The sequence below is a fragment of the Sinocyclocheilus grahami genome, unplaced genomic scaffold, assembly GCF_001515645.1.
Source record: "Sinocyclocheilus grahami isolate Dianchi unplaced genomic scaffold, SAMN03320097.WGS_v1.1 scaffold176.1, whole genome shotgun sequence".
In the NCBI taxonomy this organism is placed as follows: Eukaryota; Metazoa; Chordata; class Actinopteri; order Cypriniformes; family Cyprinidae; genus Sinocyclocheilus; species Sinocyclocheilus grahami.
In genome coordinates, this window is record NW_015505355.1 from 1582207 (window position 1) to 1594943 (window position 12737).

Consider the following 12737-nt stretch of genomic DNA (forward strand, 5'->3'; position numbering starts at 1 on the left):
TATATATGAAAATATAAAAGACTATTTTCATTTCATACTGATTGAAAAAAAAAAATTTCTGTGAATCTGCATGAGATTTTTTTTTTTTTGCATTGTTTTCCCAAAACTCAAGCAATTACTGTAGATTTATTTTTAAGCTGATTTTTTTTTTTCAAGTAATATGAATGTGATTTTGGTTCAAATGTCTTAATTGTCATGAAAATAATATCTATTGTTTTTATTCAAATAAAAATAAAATCTATATGCAAATAATAACTATATGATAAAGTTCTTAAAAAACTTTGATTTATGTTGTGTTGGTCAATATGGCAGCTGTCTCAGACTTTATTTGATTAATTTATTGGACAACTAGGGTGACCACAGATATAAAACTAATAGTAATCATGTCATGTGATGTAAACATATCTTTTATTAGGCTACTGTTAAAAAAATAAAAAATAAAAAATTTTATTAGGCTACTGATATGGCTGGAGTCTCAAGCAAGTATGTATGATTTTTTTTTTTTTAAACATACTATTAATTTCTTTATATATATATATATATATATATATATATGTGTGTGTGTATATACACACTGAATACATTTGTATAAATCCTAGCAGAATTTATTTTGCCACTTTTGATTATGGGCTGAAATATGACCCTCTATACTTGCTCGCTTTACTTGCATCAGTGAATTGATTCCCATAACATGCAATCATCAGAAAAAGAAAGCTGCTATAAGCTGCACTCTCTCTTTCTCTCTTTATATTGCTGAGAACAGGAGTCCTCTGAACACTGAGCTACTCTCTTACTGCATCAGACAATAAATGAAATGAATGCTGAAAGAAGCTCTCTGATCATCTTCCAAGGGCACTTTTATATGTTAAAGGAGGCAAAATATATCCTCAAGAGGAGAAACGGTGGCAACTTTAGTGTAAATGAAGAAACCTGCTTTGATTTGGAATGCTCTTACAGCATAAGGAGACTCAGCTTTCGGCAAAATTACCTTCAGACTGCTATTCTTATACCTGAAGCCTGTTAATGGACCCCAACGGCCAATTAAATCTAGAAGCTACATGCACGTTCAGAGAAAATGTTAATTTCCTGCCTAAAGTAAACCTGGCACTGGGATCAACCACTTCCTCTGACATTAAGTCTTTCAAAATGATTTGATTTTGAGAGATGCCAGAGTAATTATCATGCATTACCAATAATTGTGCATTTCTTTGAAAGCATTTATTGGCTTTGTGGAGTTAAGCAGTCGTCCTGCCACATTCTGACTGTGAGGGAAATGCGCTCACTTTCTGTAGTTGACCCAGGGCTTGGCGGTCACGAAGGGTCTGAGCAGCGTTTGCACCCGGCTCTCCCAGCACCAGAACGTGGGGTAGTACGTCTCTGAGACCACGGGGCATTTGTCCCTCAGGAACTGATGAAACTTCTTTCCTCCAGCTATCAGTATGGGTTTCTGCAAAACAAAGAGCAGAGGGATTAGTGGTTATCTCAGAAAGCAAAACTAGAACGGTTCAAAATATCTGTGAAATAGAAAAATAGCCAAACTATTCATTCATTTACCCCCACTCCTTCACTCGCTCATTCCTTCACTCGCTCATTCATTCACTCGCTCACTCACTCATTCACTCACTCACTCACTCATTCACTCACTCACTCACTCATTCACTCGTTCATTCATTCACTCACTCTCATTCACTCACTCTCATTCACTCGTTCATTCACTCGTTCATTCACTCACTCACTCAATCGTTCATTCACTCACTCACTCACTCGTTCATTCACTCATTCATTCACTCACTCATTCACTCGTTCATTCACTCACTCACTCACTCGTTCATTCACTCATTCATTCACTCACTCACTCATTCACTCACTCACTCACTCAATCGTTCATTCACTCGTTCATTCACTCACTCACTCACTCGTTCATTCACTCACTCACTCAATGGTTCATTCACTCGTTCATTCACTCACTCATTCACTAGTTCATTCACTCACTCACTCGTTCATTCACTCATTCACTCACTCATTCACTCACTCACTCACTCGTTCATTCATTCACTCACTCACTCATTCACTCACTCACTCACTCATTCACTCACTCACTCATTCACTCGTTCATTCATTCACTCACTCTCATTCACTCGTTCATTCACTCGTTCATTCACTCACTCACTCGTTCATTCACTCATTCATTCATTCATTCACTCACTCATTCACTCGTTCATTCACTCACTCACTCGTTCATTCACTCATTCATTCATTCATTCACTCACTCATTCACTCGTTCATTCACTCACTCACTCGTTCATTCACTCATTCATTCATTCATTCACTCACTCATTCACTCGTTCATTCACTCACTCACTCGTTCATTCACTCATTCATTCATTCATTCACTCACTCATTCACTCGTTCATTCACTCACTCACTCGTTCATTCACTCATTCATTCATTCATTCACTCACTCATTCACTCGTTCATTCACTCACTCACTCACTCATTCACTCACTCACTCACTCAATCGTTCATTCACTCATTCACTCATTCACTAATTCGTTCACTCACTCACTCACTCACTCATTTAAATTTTAATCCTGATCCTGAGGAATTTAAACTACTTTTTAGTAAATCTATAATAACAGTTATCATCGTAATCATAATATACATATTTATTAATTGTTACAATTCTATATGATAAAATAAATATAGTATATTCTAATAATAATAATAAATACAAGATAATATAATATTAACAATCATAATATAATTCGTTCACTCACTCACTCACTCGTTCATTCACTCACTCACTCACTCACTCATTTAAATTTTAATCCTGATCCTGAGGAATTTAAACTACTTTTTAGTAAATCTATAATAACAGTTATCATCGTAATCATAATATACAATACATATTTATTAATTGTTACAATTCTATATGATAAAATAAATATAGTATATTCTAATAATAATAATAAATACAAGATAATATAATATTAACAATCATAATATATTATATATAAATACATAATTATAAGTTATGTATTAATAAATAATACTAATAATATTAATAAATAATACACATTTTAGATCATATTATACATGTATTGTATTGACTTATTACAATATAGAATTGTGACATACATATACAAAACATTTTTAGGTCAAACTTCAAGAAAATAAACTTTTAAGCCTATTGAAGCTTCACGAAGTCCCGAGTGACTTCATGAATATCCTATGAATCATTTTTAATAATTTTATTAGTTTGAATAATTTATATTTGTATAGTTTTATATTTCTGTGTGCCATTTAGATATATTTGATTACTGTTACAAATTGTGACAAAAAAGCTTTGACTAGAGCCAATCCCCCATGTTTTATCTTTAGTTTTGTCCTACTATACGTTTATCATCCATCACTATTTAACAATAAATCAGTGTTTTGTTCAGTGTGATAAATTAGAACACTAGTGAATTATAATACAACATGCAGTGTCACTACCTTAAAATTGTCTAAGCTGTAAAAATGGGGAAATATGCTTTTATGGCACTATTTTTACCTGTGTATATGTGTCAAAATGCGGCAAGAGAGTACAACAAGACTTCTTTTGACAAATGAAAGCTTTAATGCATATTTCAAGGCGCATTATGACATGAATATGCGCACGTGTACTAAAGAACGAGATTGACAGGACCACAATGACGTAATACAGTCTCTTGCATTATGACGTCATTAGCCGGCCGTCCTCGCGCACCGACTGGCTTGCACGAGCTCCCGAATCACGCCATTCAGTCGTACATGAACGCACGGACAGACAGGCACCTTACCTTGGCCACAGAGAGCAGGTAGTAGCAGGCATAAGCAGCGCTGAATCCGAGCACCACTGAGAGTCCCACCCCAGAGCCAAGGAGCCCGACTTTGACTTGGTTTTTGAAGTAATGTGAAAGGTCGCTCGTAAATAAATTAAAATTAAGCTCCAGTGAGATCATTGCCCTATAAAGCCCACGCTTCCGGCCACTGAGACGCTCGAGCTGCTGCAGCTGGATAAAGGATGCGCGTCTTGAACGCAGAGGCGAACGGAGACAGGAGCTTACAGACGGGCAGATGGGTGGCGGTGCTTCCGAGAGAAATGCAACCAAGAGCGGAACACAGAAGGAGTCGGAGGGGGCGGGGCTTGCGACTCGGCGTTTCTTATTCGTTGTTTGATTGGATCGCGTCAATGTCCATTTAAAGTCACACAGTAGATGTAAAGCGGCGGAGCTCTGGGTTGACTTTTCCAATTTTATTACAAAATATTTATATCCAAACTTTTTGTGTTTTTTGGTTACTCCTTGAATTTAGATCTTTCTCAGTGTAAATGTATTATTAATCTATTGCTATATCTTGCTAGATTTTACATTCATAAGTGTACATTTTCAAAGAAAACTCCCTACTTTTTTATTTTCAGGAAAGATTTTGATGTGTATGTAAACTCTTTAAGAAACTCTAATAATTCTATTGCACGTAAGACTCTTTCATGGTGTAAATCTTATAAGCTAACATAGTATGCTTCTTTGTAACCCTTATTGTCTTTTGTTCTTACTTGTCTTTGTAACTGTATTTGTTGTTCTTCTATTGCATAATAAAAAAAAAGGTGTAAAGCAGCAGAAGAACGACACCTTCACATGAAACGTTCTTTTAATTGTTTGTTTTCTAAGTGTTATTAAAGAGTATATAAAAAAACGGGGGCATTTAGAAGACGCTTTTATCCAAATCGACTTACAAATGAGGAATCAAAATCAACAAAAGAGCAATAATGTAAGTGCTGCCTGTGACAAGTCTCAGTTAGCCTAACGCAGTATGCAAGGGTTTATATATATATATATATATATATAAAGAAAACAAGAAGATAGAATAGAAAAATAAGAGGGAACGCATAGTGTTAGAGGGTCTTTTTTAAGGGTTTTTATTTTTTATTATAAATAAAAAGAAAGCAAATACTTAGAACAGAAATAGAATAGAGAGTGCAAGTGTTAGAGCGTTTTATATAAATAAATAGATAAAAATAGAATTAGAATAGAGAGTGCTAAAGTTTAGAGGGTCGGTGCAAGCTTCTGGAGGGCACATGAGTCTGAAGTAGTGAATTTAGCTGAAGGGGTGCAGAGCCAGTGGTTGTTTTGTAGGCAGACATCAATGCCAAGGTGTGACATGCGTTCTTTTAGACTCCTCTTGCAGCTGTATTGTGGATTATCTGCAGAGGTTTGCTAGAACTGTCTGGAAGCCTTGCCGAGAGAGCATTGCGCAGAACAAGAGCTTGAAACATGCAGTTGTATTGCATGCTTCGAAAAAAGTCAGTGTAATGCCAAAATAAATGTAAAGTAGTTTAGGGTAATAATGACTAAAACAGCCTGTATATATATTTAATTTCTGCACTGTAAAACGGTGTCACGTGATGCGTGTTACATTACTCAACGTAGAAGCAACTAACCAATCAGAATCGTTTGTGGGTAAAGTTCAATTACATTTATGTGTGTGTGTGTGTGTTTATTTTCCTACGGCTGGTTGGGACGTTTTTTGGGGTTGTGTCTCAAAACCTAGTGAGCTGCCTACCTAGACAGCGTTGTAGAGCATTAAATGGCGCGTTCAGAGTCAGAAGAGCGTGCGCGTGATCTCGCGTGATTCTATTAACTCGGAAAGTTCCAATCCTCACTAAACAGTCGCGGATCTGCTCGCCAGGGATGATGTCTAGCTAGGAGTGTCACTAGGGGTTGAGACGCGGCCATTGAGTTGCGCTCAGTCTCAGGGAGGCTTCGCCGCTCTCTTCTTCCCCGAGTCTGATTTTGTAGGGAGGAGCTGCTGCTCTCGGGGAGATATAGAGACTTTGGCTGAGGACAACAGCAGGTAGAGAGCTTTTGGTCTTATTAGAAGTGTTCCAGCTGCATTTTGATGATCTTTTCCGCGCAGCGAGAGTTTGTTGAGCTTGTGTGTTAGCATCAGGCTAGCAGATCTCCGTCTACCCTCCCTGCTTCATCTTGTGTGTGTGATTTAAAGGTTGTGGTCTCGATGTTGTTGATCAGTGATGTAGTGTGGGTGTGATGGAGCAGGTCAGAGGGAACTCTATTGGCTGGATGCGTGTATTTTGAGGAGGTTTTGTTGGCTCTGGCTAACAGGATTAAAAGCGCTTTTGATCTGAGCCTCATAAAGCTGACAAAACAACATGATGCTTTGAAAGTTCGTTGAGCTTGTGTGTTAGCATCAGGCTAGCTGATCTCCGTCTACCCTCCCTGCTTCATCTTGTGTGTGTGATTTAAAGGTTGTGGTCTCGATGTTGTTGATCAGTGATGTAGTGTGGGTGTGATGGAGCAGGTCAGAGGGAACTCTATTGGCTGGATGCGTGTATTTTGAGGAGGTTTTGTTCGCTCTGGCTAACAGGATTAAAAGCGCTTTTGATCTGAGCCTCATAAAGCTGACAAAACAACATGATGCTTTGAAGAGCTGAGCAGGGTTGCCAGGTTTTCACTAGAAAACCCTCCTAAGTTATACTCAAACTAGTCCCAAACTATTCGCGTTTCGAGGGGGTCCCCAGTTAAAAAGCGCGTTCCGGGGGGTAAAATATGGGGTAAAATATACGTTTGTTGGCGGGGTTCCCCTGCTAAAATTTGCATTCCAGGGGATAGATATCATGTTATTGGAGTCGCTTCAACCCGCGGAAATGAAAAAGAACCCGCGGCAACAGTGTTAAAGTAGCGGGAAAACCGGGGACTTGGCAACACTGGAGCTGAGTCGTATACAAACATATATACTGGTTTATTTAAATGTTAAAAGCTACAATGAAGTATACTTAGAGTTGTATTACAGCAAGTTGCACTTAAAAAGTCGTGTCATTATTATTATATCACTTAGCATTTATTATTATCAATTTAGCACTTGGTACAGAACAAGTACAAACGTGATTGTGTGTGTGTAACTATAACGCATGTAACCAGAAAAAGGGTGCGATTAATTAGATTACATTTTTTTATTGATTGACAGCCCTAATAGAAATATTTAATGTTTTATAGTTACAAACCTAAAAACTTTCTTTCTTTCTTTTTTGCTGGGAAAGTGTTAATTTCTTTAATATAAGTTATGCGTGATTTGTTATTTTGTAGTAGTAGTAATAATAATATTAAACAAAATGTTTTCTATTTTAATGACATTCATACATTAAGTCAAATTTAAAATGTCCAAATACTTATACAAATATGTATTGTTTTATAATTGCAAACCTAAAAACTTTTTTCTGATGGGTTTCCAGATAAGTGATATATTTATATCAGATAAATGATGTTCGGTTTGTTGTTATGTAGTGGTAATAATATTCACAAATAAAATGTTTTCTAATTTAATGTCAAAAAAATTATATGTATAATGGTATGTATATATATATATGTATACACACACAAACCGAAACACCTTTTTAAGTGGTTTGCTGTGTGCTAAGCGTTATATTTTATAGTAGCAATAATATTAAGTAAAATGTATTTCTTTCTAATTTTGTGGCATTTGTGAATTTTAAGTGAAATAAAAATTTTTTTTTGAAAGTCCAAATACTTTAATATACATTTTGACTCTCAAATCAACTACTTCAGGCAAAAACACACCCGTTCAACATTCTTGTGGCGTCTGAAAACTATAAGAGAGGTCATGGGAAGCGTAGCAAACTGAAATGGGATCCGGTATATGTATACACACACAAACCGAAACACCTTTTTAAGTGGTTTGCTGTGTGCTAAGCGTTATATTTTATAGTAGCAATAATATTAAGTAAAATGTATTTTTTTCTAATTTTGTGGCATTTGTGAATTTTAAGTGAAATAAAAAATTTTTTTTGAAAGTCCAAATACTTTAATATACATTTTGACTCTCAAATCAACTACTTCAGGCAAAAACACACCCGTTCAACATTCTTGTGGCGTCTGAAAACTATAAGAGAGGTCATGGGAAGCGTAGCAAACTGAAATGGGATCCGGACAGAGACATTGTTCAAGCCCTGGACCTCGCCTTCAGCAAAAGTATTTCAGTGAGTGCCGTGGTGAAATAAGCTATAGAACACATTGACTACAGAAGTCATATTGTGATGTTAAGCTGCGACTCTTTGTGTCTCCAGACTGTGGAGCCCACAGGCAAGCGGTTTCTGGTGGCAGTGGATGTAAGTTCTTCTCTGAGCAGCGTGACTCACGGCAGCTCCATCAGCACTGTAGCAGTGGCAGCGGCCATGTGTTTAGTAAGACACACCACTGCAAACTTACTCCAATACTGTTACACAACACGATGAAGTCTGTGAAGAGACTGATGTCATATTTTAAGCTAATATTTTGTCCTTGGAGGATGTGTGTGTGGCTGTCGGGGTCCGCCCCGCTCGTATTTCACATTCCATGCATATTCCTTTTCTGATGGGACGCTCTGGTCCTGTAAACATCGATGGATGGCCTCTCCAGTGCACTCCTCTCATATGCGACTCATTTAAAGACTTTTCAGACACTTTAGGAATACTGAAATGTTGATTATAACCAACCAAGAATGTACAAACCCCATGAGATCAAGACTTATGTGACTTGATTTGTGTTAGCTTTAATGCTGTCTGCGTGCTAGTTCATGTCTGAAAAGTAGCTGATATACACCTCTGACCTTTCTTTTTTTAATTATTATTTTTTAAATGGAAGTTTTTCACAAGAACATTTAGACAAAACATAAACAGAAATCTGAAAAAGTTTGCACAAGTTTAGTTTTCTTTTCTTTTTTGTGTGTTTGTTAAATATCGTATTTGATAGACCAGGCTTTTATAGCTAATATTTTATGATATAGTGAGAATTTTGAAAAAAGACCTTATTTAGTGGCCCAACTTGAGGAAAATTTGGTGCATTTGCTGATATTTAAAGTGAGATGAATTTCTGATAGTTTGTGATGCAAATCAGTCAAGCCTTTATAGTAAATTAGTTGCATAAAATCCATATAAAAACAGGTGGCACTCTGTATCCCCCAGTAATATGATGTTTAAATAATATGATATTTAAATTCCTAGTTTTATGACCGTACTCTATAGTTTTTATTGTGGGGGCAAAACGTACTTTATAAATCAGTGCAATACAATGATGCACAAATAAATGTTTCTCAAAAACCTGATGGATCATATTTGATACATTTGAACTTTTTTTTTGATACAAGTGAACCTAAGTTGTTTTATTACTGAGAATATTAAAAAAATATATATTCTAAATGTTTAGTTTATAAAAACCAGTAAAGATTTCACAGCAAAACACATTTAATTATTTGGTAAATAAGTATAAACTATTAGTCAGATGACAGAAGGCATGTAGTTGATTGTGTACAACAAGTTTTTTAACAAGTACAACACGTTTTGATCATGCTGATAATTTCGAGCTTTACAAATTTGCGTATCATTTGATTACTATGATACAGTAGGCATTATAGGGTTAAAATGTATAAAAATTTTATACTTCCTGTTTTAGTTGGCAGTCGGTCAACATAGGAGAGATGAATGTGCACATTAAACTATATCATGGGGTCAAATAATTTACTCATAAAATAAAATCTAATTTTGTGACCTTTGTGACACATTTGAGCTTAGGAAGATATTTAGTGATTGTCTTTATTTTAATGGCAGGTGATTGCACAGACGGAGCCAGACGCACAGATTGTGGTTTTCTCTGAAGGAAGCGTTCGTCCCTGCGCTGTCTCTTCTGATATGACATTTATGCAGGTAGCAGCACATCTCATCCAGGTAAGACGATGCTTGTGCTTTAAAGATTTTACTCTCGTTTTCTTGTGAAAATGTAAAGAAATCTTGCTTGCTGGTAATGCTGCGAGACCACAACATAATCGCAGAATCCTAAATGTATTCAAACAATAAAAAATAGATCATCAAACCCCCTTGTGAATGATTAGATCTAGTTTATCTGTTGTCATAATAATTCATATGCGACTTCTCTCTAGACACCCGGTGGTAGCACAGACTGTGCCTTACCCATCACCTGGGCCTCAGAGAATGATAAATCTGTGGACGTCTTCATCATTTTCACTAATAATCAAACGTTTGGGAGGGAAAATCCAGCAGACACACTGAAGACGTATAGACAAGTGAGTGCAACCTGAAAGGGAACCCAAAAGTCATGTGACTTTTACAGACTTATTAAAAGTATTTGATTGATTTTCATTTATTAGATCAATCTTATCAAATATATGCTACACTCAAGTCTCTCATGCTCACCAAGGCTGCATTTATTTGCAAAAAAAAAAATACAGTTAAAAACTGAAATATTGTGAAATATTATTGCAATTTAAAATAACTGGTTTCTTTTTTAAATATATTTTAAAATGTAATTTATTCCTGTGATACAAAACGGAATTTTCAGCATCATTACTCCAGTCTTCAGTCACATGATCCTTCAGATCCAATATGCTGATTTGCTGCTCAAGAAACATTTCTGGTTATTATTAGTGCTGTCAATCGATTAAAAAATCTAATCACACATTTTTCTGTAATTAATTGCAATTAATCGCATATTAATATCAGTGTTGGGTAAGTTACTTTCAAAAAGTAATTAATTACTAATTATTAATTACATCATCAATATTGTATTTAAATTACTTTACTAATTACTCCATCTGAAAAGTCATTTATTTACTCAATAAGTAACTTAATGAATAAATGAATGTACAGCGCTCTCTCCTACCTTCAATACCATGACTGAGGTGCCCTTGAGCAAGGCACCAAACCCTCAACTGCTCCCCGGGTGCCGCAGCATAAATGGCTGCCTACTGCTCCGGGTGTGTGTTCACAGTGTGTGTGTGTGTGTGTGTGTGTGTGATTTGTATTTTAAAGAAAACCAGTTCGAAGGGAGCATAATTAGCTTTTTAGGTTAAAAGAATTTCTTAATATGAAATTCGAATGGTATGACAATTAGAGATTAGACTGTACAGAAATTGAAATCTACAAGCTAATATTCACACTATATTCACATAGTCACGTAATGCTGATGTTGTTAACATGAACAATTTGAGAATAATGTATAACAAAAATAATAATTTGTGTGGTTTGATGTGATATGAGCCAACCGATCTTTAGATTAAATCACCATTGGTAGCGCGATTTATTGTAATGCTTTTTTCCTCAGTTGGTCAGAACAAACGTGGCAGACTTGTTACTTGTTCAGGTGACAATATCCGGTGAAAATTTGGGTAATATATTCCAAGAAGTAGGCTAGAATCTGTGATTGGGAAGTACAGTAAATATCCACACCGGAGCGGTGACTGACTTAGTAATCACCTGTTCCTTGTTATTAGTTATCGCTCCTACACCGCAGCAGTTCCGTGACACTTACTTTACTTTTTCAGTAAGTAATTTAATTACAGAAACGGGAAACAAACAGAAACTAATCAGCAAGGAGAGCAGTGAGTGATTTATTTTTTCTTTTGTTCTTTGATTTCCATCAATGACACAGGCTGCAGCAGGTATCACTTTAAAAGCAGCACTGTCTCTTTAAAACCTGATGCACATGACGCCGATCTGACACGCATCTGATTTTACCCCAACTCTTTATGGTCATTTAGGTCTTTTTATTTAATTTAAGAATGTTTACGAGGCCAAAAACGGGCATTTTGACATAATTTTTGTATGTTTTTGTCCATGAAAGAGAGAGTGCATTACTGGCCAGTATTGAATTAACTGTATCTCATCATGCTTGATAGTCATGCTTCATAGTACTCGCTCTGTCTGCACAGTGTGCGTGAACGCACTGATGACGTATCCTGTCTGCGCGAACTGGGTGCGCGGGGGTATGCTAATACATACGTTGACAGGCAGGTAGGAAAGCATATTAACTTTAGTTACTGCAACACCAGCCAAAGGATGCCAGGAAAAAGGGAAAAAAATTAATGCTGTGATAATTGCTTTAAATATTTTTAATTAAAACAAATCTTTTTGACAGCCCCTAATTATTATCAATCTTGAACGTAGTTGTGCTGCTTAACTGTTTTTGTGGAAACTTTTTTTTTTAGGATTCTTTGATGAATAGGAAAAAAAAAAGAATTACTTGAAAATAGTTCTTTTGTAACACATTTTTTTACTGTCACTTTTGATCATGTCATTGCTGATTAAATGAATAAAAATTAAAATACATTTATTTCAAAATTAGTTGGCTTATCATGTAATAATAAAACAAATTAAACATCAATTGAAGATACTACTTCTAACATATTTTTTTTAATTTTTTGTCCTGTTTGTGTTTTCTTTTTTCAGAAAATCGGTTTATTTTCCAAACTGATTGTGTGCGGATTGATTGCCAACTCCCTGTCCGTCGCTGACCCTGAAGACCGCGGCATGCTGGACATCTGCGGCTTTGACTCGCAAGCAGTTGATGTCATCCGTAACTTCGCACTCGATGTCATTTAAAAGCTGTTTGTTTTGTAGCATGCAGTCGGTTTTCTGAAAGGACAATGAGACATGGATGCAACCCGCATCAACATGCAAAAAAATGTTCTACATTTTAATTTGGAAATCATGTTTTTGAAGTTTGGAATGGAGTCCAAATCTAATTGAATAACCAGCAGGGTGGAGTAGTTGCAGTGAAAATCACGGAGAGCAAATTCACAAAATGACGATTATGTTTACTGATATTCATTAACCTGGTCCAGTGAAATAATGCTCATTTCTGAGCAGAGCATAGCTGAAGTACATGTTGTTGTGTCTCTGACCTTCATTG

At 36.0% G+C, this 12737-nt stretch overlaps 2 protein-coding genes across 2 annotated transcripts in view; one reads left to right on the forward strand and one right to left on the reverse strand.

Annotated features, from left to right (window-relative positions):
• abhd3 (abhydrolase domain containing 3, phospholipase) overlaps positions 1-4140 on the reverse strand; it is an 18348-nt gene extending 14208 nt beyond the window's left edge. The window contains exons 1-2 of the mRNA XM_016283618.1: positions 3822-4140; positions 1284-1447 (exon numbers count right to left, since the gene is read on the reverse strand). Coding sequence (XP_016139104.1) covers positions 1284-1447; positions 3822-3983 — 326 coding nt within the window. The 5' untranslated portion in view covers positions 3984-4140. The remainder of the gene's footprint in view (positions 1-1283; positions 1448-3821) is intronic.
• Positions 4141-7882: 3742 nt separating this feature from the next.
• On the forward strand, positions 7883-12724 carry ro60 (Ro60, Y RNA binding protein; the record flags this gene model as incomplete). The annotated part of the gene is made up of 5 exons (XM_016283709.1): positions 7883-8035; positions 8123-8239; positions 9641-9757; positions 9970-10113; positions 12275-12724. Coding segments are annotated over 5 exons (684 nt in total), but the record flags the coding sequence as incomplete, so codon positions are not given.
• Between the last annotated feature and the right edge of the window lie 13 nt (positions 12725-12737).